The 26,974-nt window shown below is 56.8% G+C and overlaps 2 protein-coding genes across 7 annotated transcripts; both read left to right on the top strand.

Annotated features, from left to right (window-relative positions):
- Positions 1-2,354: 2,354 nt before the first annotated feature.
- JUND (JunD proto-oncogene, AP-1 transcription factor subunit) lies at positions 2,355-4,229 on the top strand. Its single transcript, XM_008971037.5, has one exon. It carries the CDS (start codon positions 2,494-2,496, stop codon positions 3,532-3,534), a length of 1,041 nt encoding a protein of 346 aa, XP_008969285.3. The 5' UTR covers positions 2,355-2,493; the 3' UTR covers positions 3,535-4,229.
- Positions 4,230-9,274: 5,045 nt separating this feature from the next.
- Positions 9,275-26,884, top strand: IQCN (IQ motif containing N). Of its 6 annotated transcripts, none has more exons than XM_034945430.3 (4): positions 9,275-9,620; positions 14,405-14,526; positions 16,476-19,078; positions 25,876-26,884. In XM_034945430.3, the coding sequence occupies exons 2-4, from the start codon at positions 14,514-14,516 to the stop codon at positions 26,800-26,802; spliced, it is 3,543 nt and encodes a 1,180-aa protein (XP_034801321.2). In that variant the 5' UTR covers positions 9,275-9,620; positions 14,405-14,513; the 3' UTR covers positions 26,803-26,884. The 6 variants fall into 6 exon arrangements, with proteins under 6 accessions (XP_034801321.2, XP_054960417.2, XP_034801320.2 ...); XM_055104442.2 differs by having other exon boundaries at positions 25,789-26,884; XM_034945429.3 differs by having other exon boundaries at positions 16,476-19,639.
- The last annotated feature ends 90 nt before the right edge of the window (positions 26,885-26,974 follow it).

Genomic DNA, 26,974 nt, shown 5'->3' with positions numbered 1-26,974 from the left:
CTGCAAGCTCTGCCTCCCGGGTTCATGCCATTCTCCTGCCTCAGCCTCCCGAGTAGCTGGGACTACAGGCGCCCGCCACCACGCCCGGCTAATTTTTTTTTATTTTTCAGTAGAGACAGGGTTTCACCGTGTTAACCAGGATGGTCTTGATCTCCTGACCTCGTGATCAGCCTGCCTTGGCCTCCTAAAGTGCTGGGATGACAGGCGTGAGCCTCTGCGCCCAGCCTAATTTTTTTTATTTTCGATAGAGACGGGGTTTCACCATGATGGTCAGGCTGGTCTCAAACTCCTGACCTCAAATGCCTGCCTCAGCCTTCCAAAGTGCTGGGATTACAGGCAAGAGTCACCACGTGTGGCCGACAGGCCACCTCTCTTGATGATGAGGACAGCCTCCCCTATGGCCTTCATGCCCCAGGGCCCAGTTGGGGGCAGAGCCAGGTGAGTAAGGAGGATAGAAAAGGAGTAACGCATGCCCACTGGCCAGGCAGACAAACTGAGGCTAGAGACCACCCACACAAGCAACCTTTTGTTGCATTCACCTTTATTTTTTATTTTTTTTTGACTGAAGTCTCACTCTGTCTCCCAGGCTGGAGTGCAGTGGCACAATCTCAGCTCACTGCAACCTCTGCCTCCCGGGTTCAAGCGATTCTCATGTCTCAGCCTCCTGAGTAGCTGGGATTACAGGTGCACACCACCACACCCGGTTAATTTTTGTATTTTTTTTTTTTTTTGTATTTTTGTATTTCGGCCAGTCTGGTCTTGAACTGCTGACCTCAAGTGATCTGCCTGCCTCGGCCTCCCAAAGTGCTGGGATTACAGGCATGAGCCACCACACCCAGCCCCGCATTCACCTTTAATACTGAGCATCCATTCTATATGAGGCCCTGTCAGCAGGCTCAGCATAGGCAATGTCCCTGACCTTCAGGGACTATGGTCCACTCCATCATTCTGGCAGATTCAGAGGCTACAATAAAGGAGTAAAGTCTGAGGGTGGGGCACTTCCTGAAGACACATCTTTGCACTGGGGGAAGGGAGTACCAAGCAGAGAGCATAGCACGTGCAAAGGCCCAGAGGTACGATTAGTCCTGCAACTGGGAGGCCAAGGATCAGAGAGAGTGAGGGGAAGGAGGTCAGGGAAAGGAGGGTGTGGGCTCCATTCAGACAGAGGTGGGGAGCTGGAGGGGTGCATGCAGAGGCTGTAGGTCAGATCCAGATGTCCTAAGGATCCCTTGTGAGTATTGGTGGGGTGGGTCCATCTCTCCTCCCTCACACCCCCTTCCCAGCCAGTCTTAATAGTGGCTCATTAAGCCCTAACAGCCATGATAGTGGCAACAAGCATGTAATAATTATAGCCGGCATTCCTGCCTCATCAGCCCAGCCCCTGGAGTTGGGCACCCTCGCCCAGGACATCACAGCCCTGGCAGACCTGGGGTTAAAACGTGGGCGGCGGAAGGAAGGGGCTGCGCAGGGGCCTGGACTCCCAGGTTCTAGGGTTCTAAGGGTGGACAAGAGCTCAGGCCTAGTCACAGCCCTGGCCCTGCTGTGACTCCTAGCTAACTCTCGGGGGATGGTCACTCCACCTCTCTGAGCCCAGTTTCCCATCTGTAAAGGCAGGAAGTCGGACTCCTGGTTCTAGAACGCACTCAGTGAAAATGATCAGGATCCAAGCGCTTTCAGCAACTTCTGGCGACCCTCCTCTCCCCTCCCCTGTCTCTTCCTGAGCAATCACACGCGGGGTGGAGGGAGGGAGGGAAGGAAGGAGGGAGGGTGAGGAACGCAGACCTCCCCACACCCCCGGCGAGCCCCCGGACACAGCCCCACCAGGCCTCCAGCCCCGTATCCGCACAAAGCCTCTCCAGAAGGCGCGCTAGGGGAGGCCCTGGCGGCACAGCAGAGCAGGAAGCGCCAAGGAGTTATTTATCCATGCGGGACCCCATCCCCCTCCAGTCCCCGGAGGCCGGCACCGCCCCCGCCCCCGCCCGGCCGGGGCCCCACGCGCGGACACGGGGCGGGGCCTCGGGGCGGGCGGGCGCCTGGTGGCCCGGGCCCATCACGCCACCCGGGACGTGCCTTGGCGGAGGCGGCGCCGGGGAGATCGGTCGTACACAGCGGTCCCGGGGCGGGGTGACCCGGCCCGGGCGCGCGGCCGCCCCCATGACGTCAACCCACAAGGCAGCGCGCTGTTGTGCCGTTTACCGCGCGTCGCCGGGGCAACGGCGGCCGGGCGGGCGTCGGCGGCTTGGCCCCGCCCCTCCATGCAAATGAGCGACGTCACCCGCACCCAATGGCGAACGGGGGCGGTGAGCTCATCGCGCCGAGCCGAGGCTATAAGAGGGCGCACAAGTGGCGCGGCGCAGGAGCCGCCGCCAGTGGAGGGCCGGGCGCAGCGGCCGCGGCCGGGGCGGGCGCAGGGCCGAGCGGACGGGGGGGCGCGGGCCCCCCGGGAGGCCGCGGCCACTCCCCCCCGGGCCGGCGCGGCGGGGGAGGCGGAGGATGGAAACACCCTTCTACGGCGATGAGGCGCTGAGCGGCCTGGGCGGCGGCGCCAGTGGCAGCGGCGGCAGCTTCGCGTCCCCGGGCCGCTTGTTCCCCGGGGCGCCCCCGACGGCCGCGGCCGGCAGCATGATGAAGAAGGACGCGCTGACGCTGAGCCTGAGTGAGCAGGTGGCGGCAGCGCTCAAGCCTGCGGCCGCGCCGCCTCCTACCCCCCTGCGCGCCGACGGCGCCCCCAGCGCGGCACCCCCCGACGGCCTGCTCGCCTCTCCCGACCTGGGGCTGCTGAAGCTGGCCTCCCCCGAGCTCGAGCGCCTCATCATCCAGTCCAACGGGCTGGTCACCACCACGCCGACGAGCTCACAGTTCCTCTACCCCAAGGTGGCGGCCAGCGAGGAGCAGGAGTTCGCCGAGGGCTTCGTCAAGGCCCTGGAGGATTTACACAAGCAGAACCAGCTCGGCGCGGGCGCGGCCGCCGCCGCCGCCGCCGCCGCCGGGGGGCCCTCGGGCACGGCCACGGGCTCCGCGCCCCCCGGCGAGCTGGCCCCGGCGGCGGCCGCGCCCGAAGCGCCTGTCTACGCGAACCTGAGCAGCTACGCGGGCGGCGCCGGGGGCGCGGGGGGCGCCGCGACGGTCGCCTTCGCTGCCGAACCTGTGCCCTTCCCGCCGCCGCCACCCCCAGGCGCGTTGGGGCCGCCGCGCCTGGCTGCGCTCAAGGACGAGCCACAGACGGTGCCCGACGTGCCGAGCTTCGGCGAGAGCCCGCCGCTGTCGCCCATCGACATGGACACGCAGGAGCGCATCAAGGCGGAGCGCAAGCGGCTGCGCAACCGCATCGCCGCCTCCAAGTGCCGCAAGCGCAAGCTGGAGCGCATCTCGCGCCTGGAAGAGAAAGTGAAGACCCTCAAGAGTCAGAACACGGAGCTGGCGTCCACGGCGAGCCTGCTGCGCGAGCAGGTGGCGCAGCTCAAGCAGAAAGTCCTCAGCCACGTCAACAGCGGCTGCCAGCTGCTGCCCCAGCACCAGGTGCCCGCGTACTGAGTCTGCGCGCGGGGCGCATGCGCGGCCACCCTCCCCAAGGGGCGGGCTCGCGGGGGTTGTCGTGGGCGCCCCGGACTTGGAGAGGGTGCGGCCCTGGGGACCCCACCTCCCCGAGTGTGCCCAGGAACTCAGAGAGGGCGCGGCCCCCGGGGATTCCCCCCCGAGGGTGCCCAGGACTCGGAAGGGGCGCCCCGGACTCGACAAGCTGGACCCCCTGCTCCCGGGGGGGCGAGCGCATGACCCCCCGCCCTCGCGCTGCCTCTGTCCCCCGCGCGGCCGCCCCGTGTTGCACAAACCCGCGCGTTTCGGCTGCCCCTTTGTACACCGCGCCGCGGAAGGGGGCTCCGAGGGGGCGCAGCCTCAAACCCTGCCTTTCCTTTCCTTTTACTTTTTTTTTTTTTTCCTTTGGAAGAGAGAAGAACAGAGTGTTCGATTCTGCCCTATTTATGTTTCTACTCGGGAACAAACGTTGGTTGTGTGTGTGTGTGTTTTCTTGTGTTGGTTTTTTAAAGAAATGGGAAGAAGAAAAAAAATTCTCCGCCCCTTTCCTCGATCTCGCTCCCCCCTTCGGTTCTTTCGACCGGTCCCCCCTCCCTTTTTGTTCTGTTTTGTTTTGTTTTGCTACGAGTCCACATTCCTGTTTGTAATCCTTGGTTCGCCCGGTTTTCTGTTTTCAGTAAAGTCTCGTTACGCCAGCTCGGCTCTCCGCCTCCTTCTTCCCCCGCCGGGGCCTGGCGGGCTGGGCGGGGCCTGGTTCGCTTCCCCCCCTACACCCCCGCCTTTCTCTCCTCCCTCTGTCCCTAGCTCCTCCCCTCGTTGGGAAGGAGCAGAGAGCGGGTGTCCGAGAGCGGCCCGCACATCTGGCGCGCAGCGAGCGCCCCCTAGACGCGCCTGGGCGCGGGGCCGGCTAATGTCCAGGTTGGGGAGGGGTCTTGGGTTCTTCGATCTGCGTTTGGAACTAGCTAATGCCTCCTTGCCTTTTGGGAAGGAGAGATTTCGAGGTGGAAAGGGCACAGCCCCAGCCCAAGGCAGGAAGGAAGAGACAGAAACTTAGTAAACTTTTTAACCTTTTGGTCCTTGGTTTGCCTGTCCGTATAAAATGGGGAGAACAGTCGAAAAACTTGCCCCATAAAGTTGTGACGATTAAGAGAGTTTATGTTTACAGAGCAGTGCTTGGCTTACAGTGTAAGCTTTTCTCTTTTGGTGGATCGGGGGATGCTGAGGCCCAGGACAAGCTGATGGACCCAGTACCAGGAGGAAGGTGGCACAGATGGGATCTAACCCAAGAGGTCTGCCTCCAGGACTGGGATTTTCCAAGTATCTCCCTGAAGTTCGCTTCTCCTCCTCCCAACATCCTACTCCCTACTTTGAGGAAATCTAAGGTTCAGAGAGGTTGAGCAACTGGCTTGACATTACACAGCCTTTTAAGGAGACTGTGCAGAGATAGTCTGACCTTGGACTCCCTCACTTTCAGAGCTTTGACCCGAGGCTTCCTGCTTCTCCTGCCTGCTCTGCACTTTGCTGTTAAGACCCTGCGCTTTGGGCTTCCAACTCATTGGGGACCCTGAGGGATGTGAACATTAGTGGCCGAGGTCACACAGCAAGTAGGGCTGGTGGCCATGTGTACCTAGCCAGCCCTGTTAGGGAGGGCCACTGAATTGCACCCATTTTACAGATGAAGAAACTTGGAGAGAATGGCCACCGTCCCTTGGTCATGGAGAAAGGCCTTGCCACCAACAGCTATGTTGGGGTTCATTTGTTTGAGACAGAGTCTCGCTCTGTCACCCAGACTGGAGTGCAGTGGCGCCATCTAGGCTCACTGCAACCTCTGCCTCCCGGGCTCAAGTGATTCTCCTGCCTCAGCCTCCAAGTAGCTCGGATTACAGGTGCCCACCATGCTCGACTACTTCTTTGTATTTTTAGTAGAGACAGGGTTTCACCATGTTGGTCAAGTTGGTCTGGAACTCCTGACCTCAAGTGGTCCACCCGCCTCGGCCTCCCAAAGTGCTGGGATTACAGGCGTGAGCCCCCACGTCCGGCCAGGGTTTGGTTTTTAGCTGTCACGTTGCCTTGTGGGAGGTCATGCAGACGTTTCAGCAGGGCCTGAAGGAACCTGCTGAAGGGAACCGAGGCTGAGGTGGGAGAACAGGGGTGTCTTGACACACAAGAGATCAAGAACCACATCTCGGGCAGAGTGTCACTGGTTGGGAGACTGGGTTCCAGCTTAGGTTCCAGTTGGCATTTGTGAGATCTCAGGCGAGTCCTCCTCCCCCGATGGCCTCTACATCCTGTGCTGTGAGATGCGGGTGTTTGCATCCAGCGTAACATCTCTCAGGTCACAAGTCAGAACTGGGAGGTGCTCAGGGGACGGACAACAGTGACTGCACTCAATGATGGTACCTACTGTGGCCCCCAATTAGTAGAGAAGGGGAAGGGAAGTTTTGAGACTTGCCCAACACCCCTGTTTTTTTTTTTTTTGAGACGGAGTCTTGCTCTGTCGCCCAGGCTGGAGTGCAGTGGCGCAGTCTCGGCTCACTGCAAGCTTCGCCTCCTGGGTTCATGCCATTCTCCTGCCTCAGCCTCCTGAGTAGCTGGGAATACAGGCGCCCGCCACCACGCCTGGCTAATTTTTTGTACTTTTAGTAGAGATGGGGTTTCACCATGTTAGCCAGGATGGTCTTGATCCCCTGACCTCATGATCCGCCCGCCTCGGCCTCCCGAAGTGCTGGGATTACAGGCGTGAGCCACCGTGCCCGGCCAACACCCCTGTTAAATGGCAGAGCAGTGATTCAAACCCAGGTCTCTTGCTTGCCTGCCCCCAAGTGGTCTAAGGCGAAAGGACTCTGAGGAGCCCTGCAGAGAGGTGGAGGACATACTTTGTTTTTCTTTTTTTTTTTTGAGACTGAGTCTTCCTCTGTCGCCCAGGCTGGAGTGCAATGGCCTGATCTTGGCTTACTGCAACCTCCACCTCCCAGTTTCAAAGCGATTCTCTTGCCTCAGCCTCTCGATTAGCTGGGATTACAGGTGTCTGCCACCATGCCCAGCTAAATTTTTTTTTTTGAGACGGAGTCTTGTTCTGTCTCCCAGGCTGGAGTGCAGTGGCGTGATCTCAGCTCACTGCAAGCTCTGCCTCCCTGGTTCACGCCATTCTCCTGCCTCAGCCTCCTGAGTAGCTGGGACTGCAGGCGCCTGCCACTATGCCCGGCTAATTTTTTTTGTATTTTTAGTAGAGACGGGGTTTCACCGTGTTAGCCAGGATGGTCTCGATCTCCTGACCTCGTGATCTGCCCGCCTCAGCTTCCCAAAGTTTCTGGGATTACAGGCGTGAGCCACCCTGCCTGGCTAAATTTTTTTTTTGTATTTTTAGTAGAGACAGGGTTTCACCATGTTGCCCAGGCTGGTCTCGAACTCCTGACCTCAGGTGATCCACCCACCTTGGCTTCCCAAAGTGCTGAGATTACAGGTGTGAGCCACTGGGCCCCACAAGTTTTTTTTTTTTTTTCTTTACAAGATGAGGTCTCGCTCTTGCCTTGGCCAGAGTGCAGTGGCAAGACCACAGCTCACTGCAGCCTTGACCTCCTAGGCTCAACTGATTGTCCTGCCTCACCTCAGGCTCCCAAGTAGCTGGGACCACAGGTGCACGCCACCATGCCCTACTAATTTTTATTTGTATTTTTTCTGAGACGGAGTCTTGCTCTGCCGCCCAGGCTGGAGTGCAGTGGCGCCATCTCGGCTCATTGCAAGCTCCGCCTCCCAGGTTCACGCCATTCTCCTGCCTCAGCCTCCTGAGTAGCTGGGACTACAGGCGCCTGCCACCATGCCTGGCTAATTTTTTTGTGTTTTTAGTAGAGATGGGCTTTCACCGTGTTAGCCCGGTTGATCTCGATCACCTGACCTCATGATCCGCCAGCCTTGGCCTCCCAAAGTGCTGGGATTACAGGCGTGAGCCACCGCGCCCAGCCACCCTACTAATTTTTAAATAATTTTTTTGTAGAGATGGGATCTGTGTTGCCCAGGCTGGTTTTGAACTCCTGTGTTCAAGTGATCCTCCAACCTCGGTCTCCCAAAATGCTGGGACTACAGGTATTGAGCCACTGTACTCGGCCTCTTTTTTTTTTTTTTTTTTTTTGAGTCAGGGTCTCACTCTCATTCAGGCTGGAGTGCAGTGGTGCAATCTTGGCTCACTGTAGCCTCCACCTCCTGGGTTCAAGCGACTCTCCTGCCTCAGCCACCAAAGTAGCTGGGATTACAGGCATTTGCCATCATGCCTGACTAATTTTTGTATTATTAGTAGAGACGAGGTTTTGCCATATTGGTCAGGCTGGTCTCGAACTCCTGGGCTCAAGTGATCTGCCCGCCTTGGCCTCCCAAAGTGCTGAGATTATAGGCATGAACCATCGTGCCCAGCGTCCCCAGCATTTATTGACACCTAGTTGATGCATACTCCCTGGAGGCCAGCCCTCCAGTCTGATGGGGGAGTCAAGCAGGCATGAGCTGTGATGTGAAGGGCTTTTTCTAAATCACAGATCTGACTCCTTAAAAACTTTTTGGAAAAAGTCCTGACTGCACCAGTCCCTGGGCTGGCCAGTGTCTCCTTTCAGGAGCCTCTCCACCCAAATTCCCAATATCCTGCCTTCCTGGCCTCAGGGTCTTTGCACGGCTGCAGCTGTAGTTCTGTGCCAGCTACTCTTCCCCCAGTCATGCAGCTGAGCGCCACCTCCCAGCCTCAGCTGCACAGTCCTCGGAAGCCTGTCCGTAGTAACCCTCAGGCTAGGCCAGCACCTTACTGGGCTCCTACGGTCTCCAATTGCCCTGAGAACTCCCAGTTTGTGTTTAGCTCATTGACAGCACAGAAGGGACCTGTTCTGATGAAACATCCAAAGGATGAGCTGGGCGCAGTGGCTCATGCCTGTAATCCCAGCACTTTGGGAGGCCGCAGCAGGCGGATCACTTGTGGTCAGGAGTTTGAGACCAGCCTGGCCAACATGGTGAAATCCTATCTCTACTAAAACTACATAAATCAGCTGGGCGTCATAGCATGCACCTGTAGTCCCAGCTACTCAGGAGGCTGAGGCACGAGAATTGCTTGAACCCGGGGAGGTGGAGGTTGCAGTGAGCCGAGATCGTAGCACTGCACTCCAGCCTGGGCAACAGAGCGAGACTCAATCTCAAAAAACAGACAAAGGATATAAACCCCATCCAACTGCCATCTGCCATGTCCCTGATTTTGTCCAAAGTCACACCCACAGTATAGGGAAGGTTTTGGAGGGGGTGATCGCTGCAGAGGGAGGTCAGGCACCCCTGCTGGTTCTTGTCCCGGCAACCCTCAGCGGCTCCCCAAGGAAGCCAGGCAGAGGCTTCTGGGCCAGGCTGGCTTTGGCTGGAGCCAGCTGCACTGAGTCCAAGGTGCGTGTCAGCCTTGGCCCAGCCAGCGGTGACTCATGCTGGGCCCCAGCCCAGCCCCAGGAGGTGATCCAGGACAGCGGCCTGACTTCCCCTTATAGCGCTGCGGCTCAGGGTCAGTACCCACTTTTGCCGGGCCCAGTGGGGTTCCCAAGAGATCAAGTCCGGCCCCACCCCAAGGAGCCCGCAGTCTCAGAGCCACACCCAAGACATCAGTGAGAACCCTGACTGGCCCGTTGCACCCCCTTTTTGGTCCCTTCCCATCTAGCCATTTTACAGCCCCAAATTCTTTGAGTTGTTTGTATCCCCAGACATGGGGCAAATTCCATGAGTTGTTTGTATCCCCAGACATGGGGCAAATTCCAGCATATAGTAGGTGCTCAGAAAATGCCCGTGGGATGAAAGACTGAAACTGCCTCTAGGTACATGGAGGGGGAGATTTGGGGTTCCCTCTGTGCTGAGAACCCTTTGTACTCAGGATGAGCCGGTGTAGGTAGCAACCACCATGACCTTTGGCCCTGCCCTGCATCCTGTTCCCCAACCTCTGGCTGTGCTTTCTAGAATCCCCACCCCCTAAGAGCTGCCAGGGATTGGCCAGAACTTGGCTTTGAGTCACAAAGCTGCTGCGGCACCAGGGCTCCAAGACTGGCCGTTCAGACTGCTGGGTTTAGCTTCAGGGGCAGGTGAGTGGGGCTGGTGGCTTTGGGGGCGGGTGAGTGGGGCTGGTGGAGGACTTGTTTGCGAGGGTTCGTGGGGGACCCTGTCGTTCTCCTCTGGCCCCCAGTGCCTTTAGAGCCCTTCTGGGCCTTCTGGGTGACTGCAAATGATGGGTCAGCTCCTTGGCCCCTCAGAGCAGGGGCTCTAGGGACCTCTAAAGCCTTGATGGCGGATTTGTTCACCTGTGATGGGGGACATCCTGGAGAGCCTGTTATGTCTCTTTATTATTATTTTTTAAATAAATAGAGACATGTTGCCCAGGCTGTTTTCAAACTCTTGGGCTGCAGCGATCCTCCCACCTTGGTCCCCCAAAGTGCTTGGATTACGGGCAGGAGCCACTGCACCCAGCTGAGCCTGTTGTGTCTCTTTGGCAACCTGAGGATGGTGATCTTATGTCTTGTGACAGATAGGGAAATTGAGGCTCAATTGAGACTCAAAATTACCGAGCCAGTCGCTTGGCTTCTGTGTCCAGGGGGCCCCTGTTCCTTCTTCTCATCCTCCACAATCCCGTTTCTCACCCCTTCTGGTTGAGTTCCTCTAAAGAGCTGCACCGTTTGGTTGATGAAACCTCAGCCCCTGGAATGGGCCCATTCAGCTCCCAAAGCTGCTGTCTCCTGGGTTCAAGTGATTTTCCTGCCTCAGGAGTTTGAGACCAGCCTGACCCATATGGTCAAACCCCATCTCTACTAAAAATTCAAAAATTAGGCCAGGCAAGGTGGCTCACGCCTGTAATGCCAGCACTTTGGGAAGCCGAGGCGGGCAGATCACCTGTGATCAGGAGTTCAAGACCAGCCTGACCAACATGGAGAAACCCCGTTTCCACTAAAAATACGAAATTAGTCAGGTGTGGTGGCGCATGCCTGTAATCCTAGCTATTTGGGAGGCTGAGGCAGGAGAATCGCTTGAACCTGGAGGCAGAGGTTGCAGTGAGCCAAGATGGCGCCATTGCACTCCAGCCTGGGCAACAAAAGTGGAACTCCGTCTCAAAAAGAATAATAATAATAATTAGGCCAGGCATGGTGACTCATGCCTGTAATCCCAGCACTTTGGGAGGCCGAGGCGGGCGGATCATTTGAGGTCAGGGGTTCGAGACCAGTCTGGCCAACATGGCGAAACCCCAACTCTACTAAAAATACAAAAGTTAGCCAAGTGTGGTGGCAAGTGCCTGTAATCCCAGCTACTCGGGAGGCTGAGACAGGAGAATCACTTTGAACCCGGGAGGCGGAGGTTGCAGTGAGCCAAGATCGTGCCACTGCACTTCAGCCTGGGCAACAGAGCAAGATTCCACCCATCTCAAAAAAATAAAAATAATAAATATATGTGTGTCAGTTATCCATGCATTGCCTCTTGTCTCCAAATGGACCCTTTCAATATGTGATAAACAAAGGAATTTCTTTCGTTATGTCTTGTTTAAAGTGAGCACAATGCTCGGCCAGGTGCGGTGGCTCACGCCTGTAATCCCAGCACTTTGGGAGGCCGAGGTGGGCGAATCACGAGGTCAGGAGATGGAGACCATCCTGGCTAGCATAGTGAAACCCCGTCTCTGCTAAAAATACAAAATATTAACTGGGCGTGGTGGCGGGCACCTGTAGTCCCAGCTACTCAGGAGGCTGAGGCAGGAGAATGGCGTGAACCCGGGATGTGGAGCTTGCAGTGAGCCGAGATGGTGCCAGTGCACTCCAGCCTGGGAGACAGAACGAGACTCCGTTTCAAAAAAAAAAAAAAAAAGTGAGCACAATGCTAAGATTTCTCAATAGAGGGCGCTGGTGAGGCATTAGGGATAGAGGTGTGAAGACACCAGGTGAAGCCTGCCCGAGCCCTGGATCCAGAACGTGGTCCTGTGACTTTGCAGTCTTGACCTGGTGAAAACCTTTCCTCAGCCCTCTCAACACACACAAAAAATAGAGCCCCTAAGGCCGGGCGCGGTGGCTCATGCCTGTAATCCCAGCACTTTGGGAGGCCAAGGTGGGTGGATCACCTGAGGTCAGGAATTTGAGACCAGCCTGACCAATATGATGAAACCCCATCTGTACTAAAAATACAAAAATTTGCTAGGCGTGGTGGCAGGTGCCTGTAATCCCAGCTGCTCAGGAGGCTGAGGTAGGAGAATCGCTGGAACCCGAGAGGTAGAGGTTGCAGTGAAAGGAGATCGCGCCACTGCACTCCAGCCTGGGCGACAAGAACAAAACTCAAAAGAGAGAGAGAGAAAAAAAAAAAAAAGGCCAGGCGCGGTGGCTCACGCCTGTAATCCCAGCACTTTGGGAGGCCGAGGCAGGCGAATCACCTGAGATCAGGAGTTTGAGACCAGCCTGGCCAACATGGTGAAACCCCGTCCCTCCAAAAACAAAACAAAACAAACAAAATTAGCTGGGTGTGGTGAGATTCATGCCTGTAATCCCAGCTACTCGGGAGGCTGAGGCAGGAGAATCGCTTGAACCCGGGAGGCGGAGGTTGCAGTGAGCCAAGATGGTGCGTGCCGCTGCACTCCAGCCTGGGGGACAGAGTGAGACTCTGTCTCAAAAATCATAAATAAATAAATGATAATAAAAGAACAGAGCCCCCACGGTGGCCCATACACATTGAAGGCCTCCTGCCCCAACAACACTTAGGTTTCCAGTGCACATCCAGAGCACCAACTGTTGATAACCTGTTCCCACATCTGCACCCTGGAGGGTGGGCCTTTTGCTTGTTTTGCAACTCCAGACCAGCTCTGGCTTGGCCGATCCAGCAATTATCTCCGTTAACTTGTTAGGCGGGACCATACTTTCTCCAAGGAAGTCTGAATGCTCTCCAAATTTGCCCCTTTTTTGGGGATACTCCCTCAGCCCTAAAGTACCACATAGAGTTTCCTTTTATCTTTTTTTTTTTTTTTTGAGACTGAGTTTCGCTCAGTCACCCAGGCTGGTGTGCAATGGTATGATCTCAGCTCACTGCAACCTTCGCCTACTGGGTTCAAGAGATTCTCCCACCTCAGCCTCCTAAGTAGCTGGGATTACAGGCACCTGCCATCATACCTGGCTAATTTTTGTATTTTTAGTAGAGACAGAGTTTCACCATGTTGGCCAGGCTGGTCTTGAACTCCTCACATGAGCCACCCACCTCGGCCTCCCAAAGCACTGGGATTACAGGCGTGAGCCACTGCGCCTGGTTTTTTTTTTTTTTTTTTTTTTGAGACAGAGTCTCACTCTGTCGCCCAGGCTGGAGTGCAGTTGCATGATCTCGGCTCACTGCAATCTCCATCTCTCGGGTTCAAGCGATTCTCCTGCTTCAGCCTCTGAAGTAGCTGGGATTACAGGTGCATGCCACTGTGCCTGGCTAATTTTTGTATTTTTCGTAGCGACGGGGTTTCACCATGTTGGCCAGGCTGTTCTCAAACTCCTGACCTTGTGATCCACCTGCCTTGGCCTCCCAAAGTGCTGGGATGACAGGTGTGAGCCACCATGCCTGGCCTCCCAGGCTACCTTTTATCTTATGCTTACTCTTTAATCACAATCTTTTTTTTTTTTTTTGAGACAGGGTCTCAGCCAGGCACCGTGGCTTACACTTGTCATCCCAGCTACTTGGGAGACTGAGGCACAAGAATCACTTGAACCTGGGAAGCAGAGGTTGCAGTGAGGCGAGATTGTGACACTGCACTCCAGCCTGGGCAAAAGGGTGGGACTCTGTTTTAAAAACAAAAAAGAGATAGGGTCTCATTCTGTCGCTCAGGCTCGAGTGCAGTGGTGCCATCGTAGCTTACTGCAGTCTCAACCTCCTGGCCTCAAATGATCCTCCTGTCTCAGCCTCCCGAGTAGCTGGGACTACAGGTGCATGTCACCATGCCTGGCTAATTTTTATATTTTTAGTAGAGACGGGTTTTACCATGTTGCCCAGGCTGGTCTGGAACTCCTGGCCTCAAGTGACCCACCCACCTTGGCCTTCCAAATTGCTGGGGTTACAGATGTGAGCCACTGTGCCCGACCTATTTTTTTTTTTTTTGAGACAGAGTTTTGCTCTTGTTGCCCCAGATGGAGTACAATGGCACGATCTCGGCTCACTGAAATCTCTGCCTCCCAGGTTCAAGATATTCTCCTGCCTCAGCCTCCTGAGTAGCTGGAATTACAGGCGTCAACCACTATGCCTGGCTAATTTCTTGTATTTTTAGTAGAGACGGGGTTTTACCATGTTGGCCAGGCTGGTCTCGAACTCCGGGCCTCAGGTGATCCACCCTCCTCGGCCTCCCAGAGTGCTGGAATTACAGGCGTGAGCCACGCCTGGCCAATTTTTTTTTTTTTTTTTTTTTTTTTTTTTTTTTTTTTTTAAGAGACAGTTCTTGCTTAGTTTCCCAGGCTGGTCTCACACTTCTGTCCTCAAGTGATCCTCCCATCTTGGCCTCCCAAAGTGCTGGGATTGCAGGCAAGAACCACTGTGCTCAGCCTGGACGCCATTTCTGATGCCTGGATATCATGCCCTTGTATGATTAATTTAAGCCTGTCTCCATTGATAATTTTGGTTTCTTCCAGTTTTTCCTCTGCTAAACAATACAGTGTTAAACATCCTTGAACATACTTCTGTATTCATTTGTAGCAGAACCTCTACTAATCACTGTTTTGGTTATTTCCAGTTGTTTTGTTTGATTTCTAGCTACAAAATAACACTGGAATAAATTTCCTCATCTTTGCACTTTTTTTTTTTTTTTTTTAGAATTTAGAAATTTTAGAATTTAGCATTTTTGCTTTTAACATTTCTTTTTGTGTTGGTCTTGAGCCAGCCCAGGGCAGTGTTGCTGCATATTGCATGGATGAAAGGCTGAAGGCTGCCTCCTCTTGCAGGCTGGCTTCTGAGATTGCACCTTCTTCTCCTGCTACTCCTCCAAATCTATGACCCTTCAAGGTAAGAAGATGGTCTATGGGCAAGGGGTCTGGCTAGTCCAACCTGAAGAGAGGGGCTTCTGCCAAACAAGTGTGCTGTGCTCCAGGCTATGCATCAGGGTGGCTTGACAGTGTCCCAGCTCTCTCTGCATCCTAGTTACTTCTGAAAGCCACAGTCACCACTTTTTCTTCCTTCTTTGCATCCTTCCATATGCCATTTACCTATCCATCCCCTAATCCACCCACCCACCCATCCACCCATCAGTCTACCTCCTGTTGGGTTATCTCTTCACCAGTCTTTCCAGCTCTCTTTAATTTCCCTCCCTCCCTTCCTCCCTCCCTTGCTTACTTCCTTCTTTCCTTTTATTTGACACGGAGTTTCACTTCTGTTGCCCAGGCTGGAGTGTGATGGCGTGATCTTGGCTCACTGCAACCTCCTCCTCCCGGGTTCAAGCAATGCTCCTGCCTCAGCCTCCTGACTAGCTGGGACTACAGGCTCATGCCACCATACCTGGCTCTTTTTTTTTTTTTTTTTTGAGACAGAGTCTTGCTCTGTCACCCAGGCTGGAGTGAGGTGGCATGATCTCGGCTTACTGCAACCTCTGCCTACCGGGTTCAAACAATTCTCCTGCCTCAGCCTCCTGAGTAGCTGGGATTACAGGCACGTGCCACCATGCCGAGCTAATTTTTGTATTTTCAGTAGAGATGGGGTTTCACCACGTTAGCCAGGCTGGTCTCAAACTCCTGACCTTGTGATCCGCTCACCTCGGCCTCCCAAAGTGCTGGGATTACAGGCGTGAGCCACTGTGCCCGGCCTACTTTTCTGTATTTTTAGTAGAGACGGGTTTCACCATGTTGGCCCGGCTGGCCTCGAACTCCTGACCCCAAGCAATCTGCCCACCTTGGCCTCCCAAAGTGCTGGAATGACAGACATGAGCCACCGCGCCGGGCCAATTTGCCTTTAACACTTTATTCATCAGCTTTATTTACCTATTCATCCAAACCTTCATCTGTCTTTCCAACCCATTTACCATTCACTCATCGACTGATTCATCCATTCAGTATCTAGTCCTGTATCTATCTGTCCATCCAACTTCCAATCCACTCACCATTTATCAGTCAAGATGCCCCCCCCACCCAATACCTACCCATTCACAGCTTGGAACCAAGCTCTATGACTGAGATGGGGACACAGAAATGACTCTCTTCTAGGATTCACAATCAATGGGGAGAGGCAAATAATCTCCCCCACCACACTTCTCTCTCTCTCTTTTTCAAACACACACACACACACACACACACACACACACACACACACAGAGGCAAACAGGAAATTTCCAAAACATTGTGATCAGTACTAAACCCGGGGTACATCCAAGATAAAGTTTGAAAAGCAGGCTGGGCGCGGTGGCTCACACCTGTAATCCCAGCACTTTGGGAGGCTGAGGCAGGTGGATCACCTGAGGTCGGGAGTTCGAGACCAGCCTGGCCAACATGGTGAAACCCCGTCGCTACTAAAAATACAGAAAAGTAGCCAGGCATGGTGGCGTGCACCTGTAATCCCAGCTACTCGGGAGGCTGAGGCAGGAGAATCGCTTGAACCCAGGAGGCGGAGGTTGTGGTGAGCCAAGATCACAGCATTGCACTCCAGCCTGGGCAACAAGAGCGAAACTCTGTCTCAAAAAAAAAAAAAAAAAAAAAGAAAGAAAAGAAAAAAGAAAAGCAGGTAAGTGGTCGGGCATTCAGGTGTCATACACTGTGTGCCAAGATGAAGTGGCCGTAGGGTGATGAGAGGTGGATATAAGGATGGCAAAGGCCACTTGGGAGAGGGAGGGATGGAAAAAGGGAGGCGGAAGATCGCAAGGTGCCAGGAACAAGATCTGGGCCTGGGGGGCCAGTGTCCACCCCAGCCAGGAGACCTCTTGTTTGCAGGACCTGCTATACCCTGACCACCCCCTGCCGCCCCCACAGGCAGAGCTGACCTGTCCCGTAATCAAGGCAGTGCAGCCGGCCGCCCAGCTACAGTTCACGAGCCAGTTGTCACCCCGTGGGCAGTGCATCCTCCAGCCCCCGCCCACCCCAGTCTCCCGGACAAAATGGAGAAAGCGCCTCCACAGCCCCAGCACGAGGGCCTCAAGTCCAAGAAGCATCTCCCGCAACAGCCTGCCGAAGCCAAGACGGCGTCCCGCCGCGTCCCACGCCTCCGGGCTGTGGTCGAGAGCCAGGCCTTCAAGAACATCCTGGTAGACGAGATGGACATGATGCACGCCCGTGCAGCCACGCTCATCCAAGCCAACTGGAGGGGCTATTGGCTCCGGCAGAAGCTGATTTCCCAGATGATGGCGGCCAAGGCCATCCAGGAGGCCTGGCGGCGCTTCAACAAGAGACACATCCTTCACTCCAGCAAGTCGTTGGTAAAGAAAACGAGGGCGGAGGAGGGGGACATACCTTATCACGCCCCGCAGCAGGTGCGCTTCCAGCATCCGGAAGAGAACCGTCTTCTGTCCCCGCCCATCATGGTGAACAAGGAGACCCAGTTCCCTTCCTGTGACAATCTGGTCCTCTGCAGACCCCAGTCGTCCCCCCTCCTGCAGCCCCCAGCAGCTCAAGGTACCCCAGAGCCCTGTGTGCAGGCTCCTCATGCTGCCAGAGTCCGGGGGGTGGCCTTCCTGCCACACCAGATGGTCACCATCAGATTTCCCTGCCCAGTGAGTCTGGACGCAAAATGCCAGCCATGCCTGCTGACCAGAACCATCAGAAGCACCTGCCTCATCCACATAGAGGGTGACTCAGTGAAGACCAAACATGTAACTGCCCGGACCAACAAAGCCGGAGCTCCGGAGACACCATTGTCCAGAAGGTATGACCAGGCAGTTACGAAACCATCCAGAGCCCAAACCCAGGGCCCTGTGAAAGCAGAGACCCCCAAAGCCCCCTTCCAGATATGTCCAGGGCCCATGATCACCAAGACTCTACTCCAGACATATCCAGTGGTCTCCGTGACCCTGCCGCAGACATATCCAGCGTCCATGATGACCACCACCCTACCCAAGACTAGCCCAGTTCCCAAAGTAACAATAACCAAGACCCCAGCCCAGATGTATCCGGGGCCCACAGTGACCAAAACTGCACCTCACACATGCCCCATGCCCACAATGACCAAGATCCAGGTACACCCCACAGCCTCCAGAACTGGCACCCCACGGCAGACATGCCCTGCGACCATCACGGCAAAGAACCAACCTCAGGTTTCCCTTCTGGCTTCCATCATGAACAGCCTGCCCCAGGTATGCCCAGGGCCTGCGATGGCAAAGACGCCACCCCAGATGCACCCGGTCACCACCTCAGCCAAAAACCCATTGCAAACATGTCTGTCAGCCACAATGTCCAAGGCTTCATCCCAGAGGAGCCCAGTTGGGGTGACCAAGCCCTCACTCCAGACTCGCCTGGCAGCCATGATAACCAAGACCCCAGCCCAGTTACGCTCGGTGGCCACCATCCTCAAGACTCTGTGTCTGGCCTCTCCAACAGCGGCAAATGTCAAGGCTCCACCCCAAGTGGCGGTAGCAGCCGGAACTCCCAACGCCTCAGGCTCCATCCATGAGAACCCACCCAAGGCCAAGGCCGCCGTGAATGTGAAGCAGGCTGCAAAGGCGGTGAAAGCCTCGTCCGCCTCCTATTTGGCTGAGGGGAGGATCAGGTGCCTGGCTCAACCACATCCGGGAACTGGGGTCCCCAGGGCTGCAGCTAAGCTTCCTTTGGAAGCTGAGAAAATCAAGACTGGCCCCCAGGAACAGGTGAAAACAGACATGCCATTTAAGACCAGTGTGGCAGTGGAAATGGCTGGGGCTCCATCCTGGACAAAAGTTGCTGAGGAAGGGGACAAGCCACCTCACGTGTATGTGCCTGTAGACATGGCTGTCACCCTGCCCCGGGGACAGCTGGCTGCCCCACTGACCAATGCCTCATCCCAGAGACATCCACCCTGCCTGTCCCAGAGACTGCTGGCCGCCCCGCTGACCAAGGCCTCATCTCAGGGACATCTGCCCACTGAGCTGACCAAGACCCCATCCCTGGCCCATCTGGACACCTGTCTGAGCAAGATGCATTCCCAGACACATGTGGCCACAGGTGCCATGAAGGTCCAATCCCAAGCGCCTCTAGCCACCTGTCTGACCAAGACGCAGTCCCGGGGGCAGCCGATCACAGACATAACCACGTGCCTCATCCCAGCGCACCAGGCTGCTGATCTCAGCAGCAACACCCACTCCCAGGTGCTCCTAACAGGGTCCAAGGTGTCCAACCACACCTGCCAGCGCCTCGGTGGCCTCAGCGCCCCACCCTGGGCCAAGCCAGAGGACAGACAGACCCAGCCACAGCCCCACAGACACGTGCCGGGGAAGACCACTCAGGGGGGACCATGCCTGGCAGCCTGTGAGGTCCAGGGTATGCTGGTGCCGCTGATGGCACCCACCAGACATTCCACATGCAATGTTGAGTCCTGGGGAGACAACGGAGCCACACGTGCCCAGCCATCAATGCCCGGCCAGGCGGTGCCCTGCCAGGAGGACACGGTAAGCTCCCTGCTGGCCTCCTTGTGTGCTGAAGTAGCTGGTGTGCTGGCATCCCAGGAGGATCTCCGCACTCTGTTGGCCAAAGCCCTCTCCCAGGGAGAAGTCTGGGCAGCTCTGAACCAGGCCCTGTCCAAGGAGGTCCTGGGTGCCACTGTCACCAAAGCCCTGCCCCAGAGCATGCTGAGCATGGCGCTGGTGAAGGCGCTGTCCTGGAGTGAGCTGCGCCTGACCCTGTCCCGAGCCGTGTCCCGGGGCGAGCTGCGGGCGGAACTCACCAAGGTCATGCAGGGTAAATTGGCCGAGGTGCTTAGCAAGGCTTTGACGGAGGAGGAGTGGGCGGCTCTGAGCCAGGCCCTGTGTCAGGGTGAGCTGGGTGCTCTCCTGAGCCAGTCTTGGTGTCGGGTGGCCCTGAGGACTGGAACCATCCTCCCCAAGGCCGCCTCAAAATCAACAGGAAGCGGGGTGACTAAGACGCTGGCCCTGGTGGAGGTGGCCTGCAGGAGGAGTCCATCGGCCGCATGGGGGCCCTCCCTGGGCCCCGTGAGACCACAGACCAGCAAGGTCAGGGATTCCCAGGTTGGGATCTGGGGTTGTTTCACCATGGGCCAACCTGCCGGGCCCTTGGAGGAGATGGGGGATGGGGCCATCTTGTGGGGGTCACCCTGCTTATCTGTGGTCACTGTGGGAGCCTCCGTGATGGGTAGCGTCATCACCAGCATTCACCAGGGCCCCCTGATCACTGGCCTGTATCCCATGCTGTCCCGGGAGATGGAGTCCAGCAGGGACTTCTCCTCAAACCTGGATTTGAGCCCCAAGTTCCAAAAGGAAAAAGCACGCCCGACCCTGGAGCCTGGCACATTGGCATCAGATTTTAACCCCGAGGGGAGTGGGGAGGGCCCCAGTTTGCTCAAGCTGTCCCACGTGCAGCCACCCCCGAGTCTGTGGCAGCCTCTCGTTGCCAACTGTGTGGGCCCAAGCATGAACCAGCCCTCCGTGACCTATGGCACAGCCCCGAGCTGCCACAGGCCACATGTGGTCCCCAGGGTGGCCTCTCGTCTATCGACCAGGGAGGGCAGGGTGGCCTCGGGTAGGCTTCCTTGCAGCGTGGGTGGTGGGAGGGCTGCCCATGTTCACCAGCCTTACCCTGCCTGTGGGGGCCTGCCTTGGTGTCAGTCCTCAGGGGTACATCCTGGTCTCTACCAACCCTCAGTGGCCAGAGGCCAGCAGCAGGCATCCAGGGCTTCCAAGGAGAGCCTGGGGAGGAGGTAGTAGCCCCCAAATCGCAAGCAGGCCCCCCCGGGTACTAGGGAGGTGATAGACAAGGGGGCCCCAAGTCCCTTGCAGGTCACCATGGTGACCAAAACTCAGGCATCCAAGACTCATGGTCTGTTTCAAGCTTCCCCCGGCAGTGCATTGGCTCAAGTTCGTCCCAAGACATCTGTCTGTGGACAGGGGAGGAATCGAACACAGGGTTCTGTGTCTGCCCTGCTCTGCCCCCAGAAGCTAGCAACAGACCACCAGCCATCCATCCTCGGTGAGCCAGTAGGTGGTTTGCCACAGGATCGAGACAGTGCTTCTCCCAGGGCTTTGTGACCTACAGTCAGGAGAACAATTCCGAAAGCTCTCTGCAAAGTTCTAGTTCCCTCAGCCTTTCCACTATGTCTGTGGCCAGCCTGCCTGCCGTCAACAAGATAGATGAGTCACGGGAAAGCAATTTAGAAGGGGACCTTGCGGTGAAGTCTGTTTTTCCTCCGGAGTCCATGAGGACACTCCAGAGGCTTAAGGATACGCAAGAGACTGAAACCGGCTATAGGTACATGACCCTACACTTCCCCTACCGGCCCACTCCAGCCTCGGAGAAAGTGCCCAGTTTCCAACACAGCTCAGTGTCTAACTGCTTGACCTTGCGTGTTCACTGGGGCTCAGAGGCTGAGATCCACAAGTTCTCCTTAGGCAAGAGCTCTGTGAATCTGATTGAGGTGTCCCAGGCAACCGTCAAGACAGAGCTGAGGAGGACTCTGTCTTTAGGTACTGTGGTCTCCACTGCATATAAGCCACCATCTGTGGCCAAGAGCTTGGCCCCAATTGTGTCCCAGGCTACACTGGCCAGTAGGGTAGCCCCAAACCTAGGCCAGGCATCAGGGTTCAGTAGGCTGGCCCCAAGCCTATCCCAGCATATAGCATCCAGTAAGGTATCCCCAAGGCTAACCTGCCCATCTATGGGTAATTGGGTGACCCCAAGGCTACCACACTCCTCTGTGCCTAATAGAGTGACACCAAGACCAGCACAGCCATCTTTGGTGACTAGGAGGTCCCCAAGCCAAGGACACCCATCAAGGACCTTTAGAGTGGCCTCAGACCAAGGTCACCAATCAATGGCTAACTGGGGGTCCCAAAACCTAGCCCAGCCATCTATGGACAGTGGGGAGCCCTCAAGCCTAGCCCAGCCATGTCAAGCCCCTGGGGTAACCTCAAACCTGACCCAGCCATCTCAAGCCTTTGGGGTGTCTCCAAGTCCAGACTACCCATCTCAGTCTGTTGGGGAGTACCCAACCCTGGCCCAGCCATTTCAGCCCACTGAGGCATCCCCAAGTCCAACCTACCCATCTCAGGCCATTAGGGAGTACCCAACCCTGGCCCAGCCATTTCAGCCCACTGAGGTATCTCCACACCCAGCCCACCCATATCAGCTCGCTGAGGTGTCCCCAAGTGCAGCCTACTCATATCAGCCCACTGAGGTGTCCCCAAACCCAGGCTACCTATCTATGGCCATTGAGATGTCCCTAAGCCCAGGATACCCATCTGTGGCCACTGAGGTGTCCCCAAGCCCAACCTACCCATATCAGCCCACTGAGATATCCCCAAGCTCAGGCTACCTATCTGTGGCCACTGAGGTGTCCCCAAGCCCAGGCTACCCATCTCAGCCCACTGAGGTGTCCCCAAGCTCAGGCTACCTATCTGTGGCCAGTGAAGTGTCCCCAAGCCCAGACTACTCATCTCAGCCCACTGAGGTGTCCCCAAGCTCAGGCTACCTATCTATGGCCACTGAGGTGTCCCCAAGCCCCGGCTACCCATTTCAGCCCACTGAGGTGTCCCCAAGCCCAGACTATCCATGTGTGGCCACTGGGGAGTCCCCTAGCCTTGCCCAGCCATCTCAGCCCACTGAGGTGTCCCCAAGCTCAGCCTACCCATCTGTGGTCACTGGGGAGTCTCCAAGCCTGGCCCAGTCATAGCAGCGCACTGAGGTGTTCCCAAGCCCAGCCTACCCATTTATGGCCACTGAGGTGTCCCCAAGCCCAGGCGACTCATCTGTGGTCACTGGGGAGTCCCCAAGCCCAGCCTACCCATCTCAGCCCACTGAGATGTCCCCAAGCCCAGCCTACCCATCTCAGCCCACTGGGGAGTCTCCAAGCCTGACCCAGCCATCTCTGACCATCGGAGTGTCCCCAAGCCTAGCCATGTCATCTCAGACTATTGGAGTGTCCCCAAGCCTAGCCATGCCGTCTCAGACCATTGGAGTGTCCCCAAGCCTAGTCATGCCATTTCACACCATTGGAGTGTCCCCAAGCCTAGCTCACCCATCTACGGCCATTCGGGAGTCCCAAGCCTGGCCCAGCCTCCTCAGGCCACTGGGGAATCGCCAAGCTTGACCTGGCCATCTCAGGCCACTGGGGTGTCCCCAAGTGTAGCCCACCAATCTGTGGCCAGTAGGGTTTCCTCAAGCCTAGCCCAGCCATCTCAAGCCAGTGGGATGTCCCCTAGACAAGATTACCCACCAGTGGCCTCCAGGTTGTCCCCAAGCCAAGCTCACGCATCTATAACCAGCAGGATGTCCCCTAGCAGAGCTCATGCATCTATGACCTGTATGGTGTCCCCAAGCCAAGCTCATCGATCTATGCCCAGTGAGGTGTCCCCAAGCCTTGCCCAGCTATCTCAAGCCACCACTGCAATGCCCTTAAGACCAGCCCATCAACCTATGGCCTGTGGTGTATCCCCAAGCCTAGCCCAGCCGTCTCAAGCCACAGGGATGTCTTCAAGGCTAGCCCACCAACCTATGACCTGTGTGGTGTCCTTAAGCCCAGCCCAGCCATCTCAAGCCATTGGTGTGTCCCCAAGCCTAGCCCACCCATCAGGACCCCATGGGTTGTCTCCAAGTCTAGCTCACCCATATGTGGCCAGGGGGCGGGCCCCAGCCTAGCCCACCCATCTCAGACCACTGCAGTATCCCCAAGGCAAGCCCAACCATCCGTGGCCTCCAGCCCAGGCAAGACATATTCATCCTGTTCCCTAGCCTCCAGCCTAGCCAAGCCAGCCATAGCCCCCAGCCTATTCCCACCATCTGTGGCCCACACGGAAGCCCTAAGCCTGGCTCAGTCACCCCCGGACACTAGGTTGGCCCCAAGCCGATCCCAGCCATCTGTGGTCAGTGGTACATGTCATGGCCTCAATGAGCCATGCTGGGGCTCTAGGCTGGATTCAAATCTGCAGTGTTCAAGGGTGGACTCAGTAGTCCCGTGTCTGTGTCACCCATCAGCGTTTGTTTCAGTTAGCCTGGGTGGACCATATCCCTCTGTGGCTGGAAATATGGACCAGGGTCCGAACCAGCCATCCCTGGTTACTGGGGTGAAACTATGTGAAGAACCTCTGATTGTTAGTGAGATGGTATCCAGCCCCCCGGACTTCAAGTTCAACGACGTGTCCCTTGGGTTCCATCATCCACCCAGGGTTGGTGGGAGGCATGTATGTCCACCCTCTGTGGTTAGTGTTTCAACACCAAATCTCTCTCATGCTGATGAGGAGGCCTGTTGTGTAGGCCAGTGAATCACGCCTCTGTTCAGGGGTGTGGCTGTAAGCCATCCCCAGGAGCCTTTGGCTGATGCTATGTTCCTCAGTGGGTCTCAGGGGACCACGTCTCCTGGCCTAGCTGGGAATCTCCCCTGGAGAACCATAGCAACTGGCATGGGCCAAAGTCAATGTCAGGTGGCCAATGGTATGGCTTCCCTTGCATCCCAGGTCTTAGAGGCAGGTGGCCCTTTGACACATCCCTCTGGAACCACAGGGATGGCCCCCAGCCCCTCTCTGGCTTCAGCGCCCAACAGACTGGCCGTGACTCAGTCTAATCTTTCCCTGAACAGCATGGGCCCCAGCAGCTCCCAGATCAGTGTGGTTATTCCAAAAAACATAGACTGCTGGCACCCTTCTGAGGCATCCATGGTCCCACCCAGTTACCAGCAGAGAGATGTGATTCCGCAGGACTCTCTGAAGAGCAGGGCTGGTCGTGGTGCGGCAGGAGGTTTTGTAGCCAGTAGGGTGAGCACGGGCGCAGTCCCAGGCACTCTGCCTGGTGGCATAACCTCCAGCCTTCCCCCGGGCTCCACCATCTGAGGCATGGGTCAGAGCCTTCCCGCAGGCTCTGTGTCCAGTTGGGTGGCTCCCAGTCTGATGGCAGACAGAAAGAAGCCGAGTCTATCTGTAAGACCCTCCGCTAGCTTAGCTGCTCCAAACTTGCTCCCAGGTTCAGTAGTGAGTCGGGTGAGCCCAGTTGTCCCCCCTGGTTCTGTGCCAATGATGGGGGCCTCTAGTGTGGCTCAGAGCTGCTCCAAGGGGCCCATGGTGATTGACATCACTGCCCCTCCTTACCTCAAAGCCCTGGCTGGGGAGAGGTCTATAGCCCCCTTGCAGATGCCCCACACTACCAGTCTGGCGCCAGGTCACTCCTCAGCCCCGGCAGCTAGTGGCACAGTGAGGAGTCTACACCGAGTGCCCACGGTTCTATCAAGAGCCTTACAATTGAGCCAAGATGCTAGGATAATGCCATCTGGGGTCACAGGGGACCAAGCCAAGCTAGGAGAATTGGATGAGGCTGTGTCCCAAGTGTCAGGATCAAGTGGATCCAATGACCTATTCAGCAAAGCCAGGGTCATTGGCGCAACCCCGTGGATGTACTCCAGTCCTCTGGGAGCTGATGGGGGCCATGATCATAGGTCCCTGTCTGAGAAAGGGTCTCTTCCCCAAGGGAGGTGGCTCCCAGCCATGCTAGTGGCATGGTCCCTGTCCCTTTCCAGGCCCCGGGTTTAGCCACTAAGTCCCCCTCAGTTTATCAACAGGCGTCTGTCGTTCACGTCATACCCCAAAATCACTCTCAGGGTACAGTTGCTTCTAATGTAGTCTCAGGATCACCCCAGCTGGCCCGTGGCAGTACTGAGGCTTTCAGATTGCTTTCAGTGTCTGTGGGCAGGATGGGGAATCCTAGTCTTCCTTAGAGGTCAGCGACCACCAGCATGGTCTCACATGTGCCACTATATCCGTCCTCGGCTAGAAGGGCATTGTCCAGTCCCTTCCAGACAGAAACTGTCCCCAATCCACTCCAGAAAACAGTGTCTGGAAACATGGCTCCGAGCAGCCGCTGGGACTCCATGGGCCCTAAAAATTCCTACAGATCCGTGCATGGTAGGATTGTTCCAGAACTGCTAGAAAGTTCTGTGGCCAGGGTTAGGCCCTTCCAGTATGTGTAAAGACAACCATCCCAGGCCTCAGCCCGAGGTGGTGCAAACCCCACCCACAGGCCCTCTGCAGAGGTAAGGCCCGTCATCCGCACTGGGGAGATGACACACTCCTCGGTCATTCCTCCGCTGGCCCCGGGAGTTCGGAGGGTGTCTCTAGGCTATGAGTCTTCCCCAAGTGGTTCCCTGCCACCCCTTTTTAACCAGGAGTCACCGTGGAGACGGCAGGACTCCTATAGCCCCCAGAATCCTGCCGTTAGTCACAAGGCGCCCCTGAACTCCACTATACTCCAGGGCCCCGCGGACGCTGGTGTGGTTGGTGGCCAATCGTGGAACCGCGCGTGGGAGCCAGCCAGGGGTGCTGCGTCCTGGGACACCCGGCGCAACAAGGCAGTGGTGCCTCCCAGGCGGTCCGGGGAGCCGATGGTGTCCATGCAGGCTGCGGAGGAGATCCGTATCCTCGCAGTGATCACTATCCAGGCGGGCATCCGTGGCTACCTGGTGCGTCGCAGGATCCGGCTGTGGCACCGGGGGGCCACGGTCATCCAAGCTACTTGGCGCGGCTGCCGTGTGCGGCGGAACCTGGCACACCTCTGCAGAGCCACCACGACCATCCAGTCTGCCTGGCGCGGCTACAGCACCCGCCGGGACCAAGCCCGGCACCGGCAGATGCTCCACCCCGTCACGTGGGTGGAGCTGGGCAGCCGGGCCGGGGTCATGTCTGACCGAAGCTGGTTCCAGGATGGCAGAGCCAGGACAGTATCTGACCATCGCTGCTTCCAGTCCTGCCAGGCACACGCTTGCAGCGTCTGCCACTCCCTGAGCTCCAGGATCGGGAGCCCGCCCAGCGTGGTGATGCTAGTGGGCTCCAGCCCTCGCACCTGTCATACCTGTGGACGCACACAGCCCACCCGCGTGGTGCAGGGCATGGGCCGGGGCGCTGAGGGCCCCGGGGCAGTGTCTTGGGCCTCCGCCTACCAGCGGGCTGCCCTGAGTCCCAGGCAGCCGCATCGCCAGGACAAAGCGGCCACAGCCATCCAGTCCACCTGGAGGGGCTTTAAGATCCGCCAGCAGATGAGGCAGCAGCAAATGGCAGCGAAGATAGTTCAAGCCACCTGGCGAGGCCACCATACCCGGAGCTGTCTGAAGAACACAGAGGCGCTCTTGGGACCAGCAGACCCCTGGGCCAGCTCACGGCACATGCATTGGCCCGGCGTCTAGGACCCTGGCTCCCTGCAGTGGGGACTTCGTGGGAGGCACTCATGGCTCTCTGGGCCTAATGAATAAAGTCCTCCACAGTCTAGATCTTGGGTGATGTGTTCTGGGTTAATGGAAGTGGCTTGGGTATAGTGGGGGAATCTGGAACATCCCAGAGGGAAGAGAACTCTGAAGT

The sequence above is a fragment of the Pan paniscus genome, chromosome 20 (assembly GCF_029289425.2).
Source record: "Pan paniscus chromosome 20, NHGRI_mPanPan1-v2.0_pri, whole genome shotgun sequence".
NCBI lineage: Eukaryota > Metazoa > Chordata > Mammalia > Primates > Hominidae > Pan > Pan paniscus.
Note: the sequence above shows the minus strand (reverse complement) of the source record. Positions and strands in the feature narration are given on the sequence as shown.

Bases quoted from the DNA above. Each gene is read 5' to 3' on its own strand.
- JUND (XM_008971037.5), top strand. From the start codon at position 2,494: ATGGAAACACCCTTCTACGGCGATGAGGCGCTGAGCGGCCTGGGCGGC.
- IQCN (XM_034945429.3), top strand. The intron at 19,640-25,875 runs GTCAGGGATTCC...ACTATACTCCAG, and splicing joins TGAGACCACAGACCAGCAAG to GGCCCCGCGGACGCTGGTGT.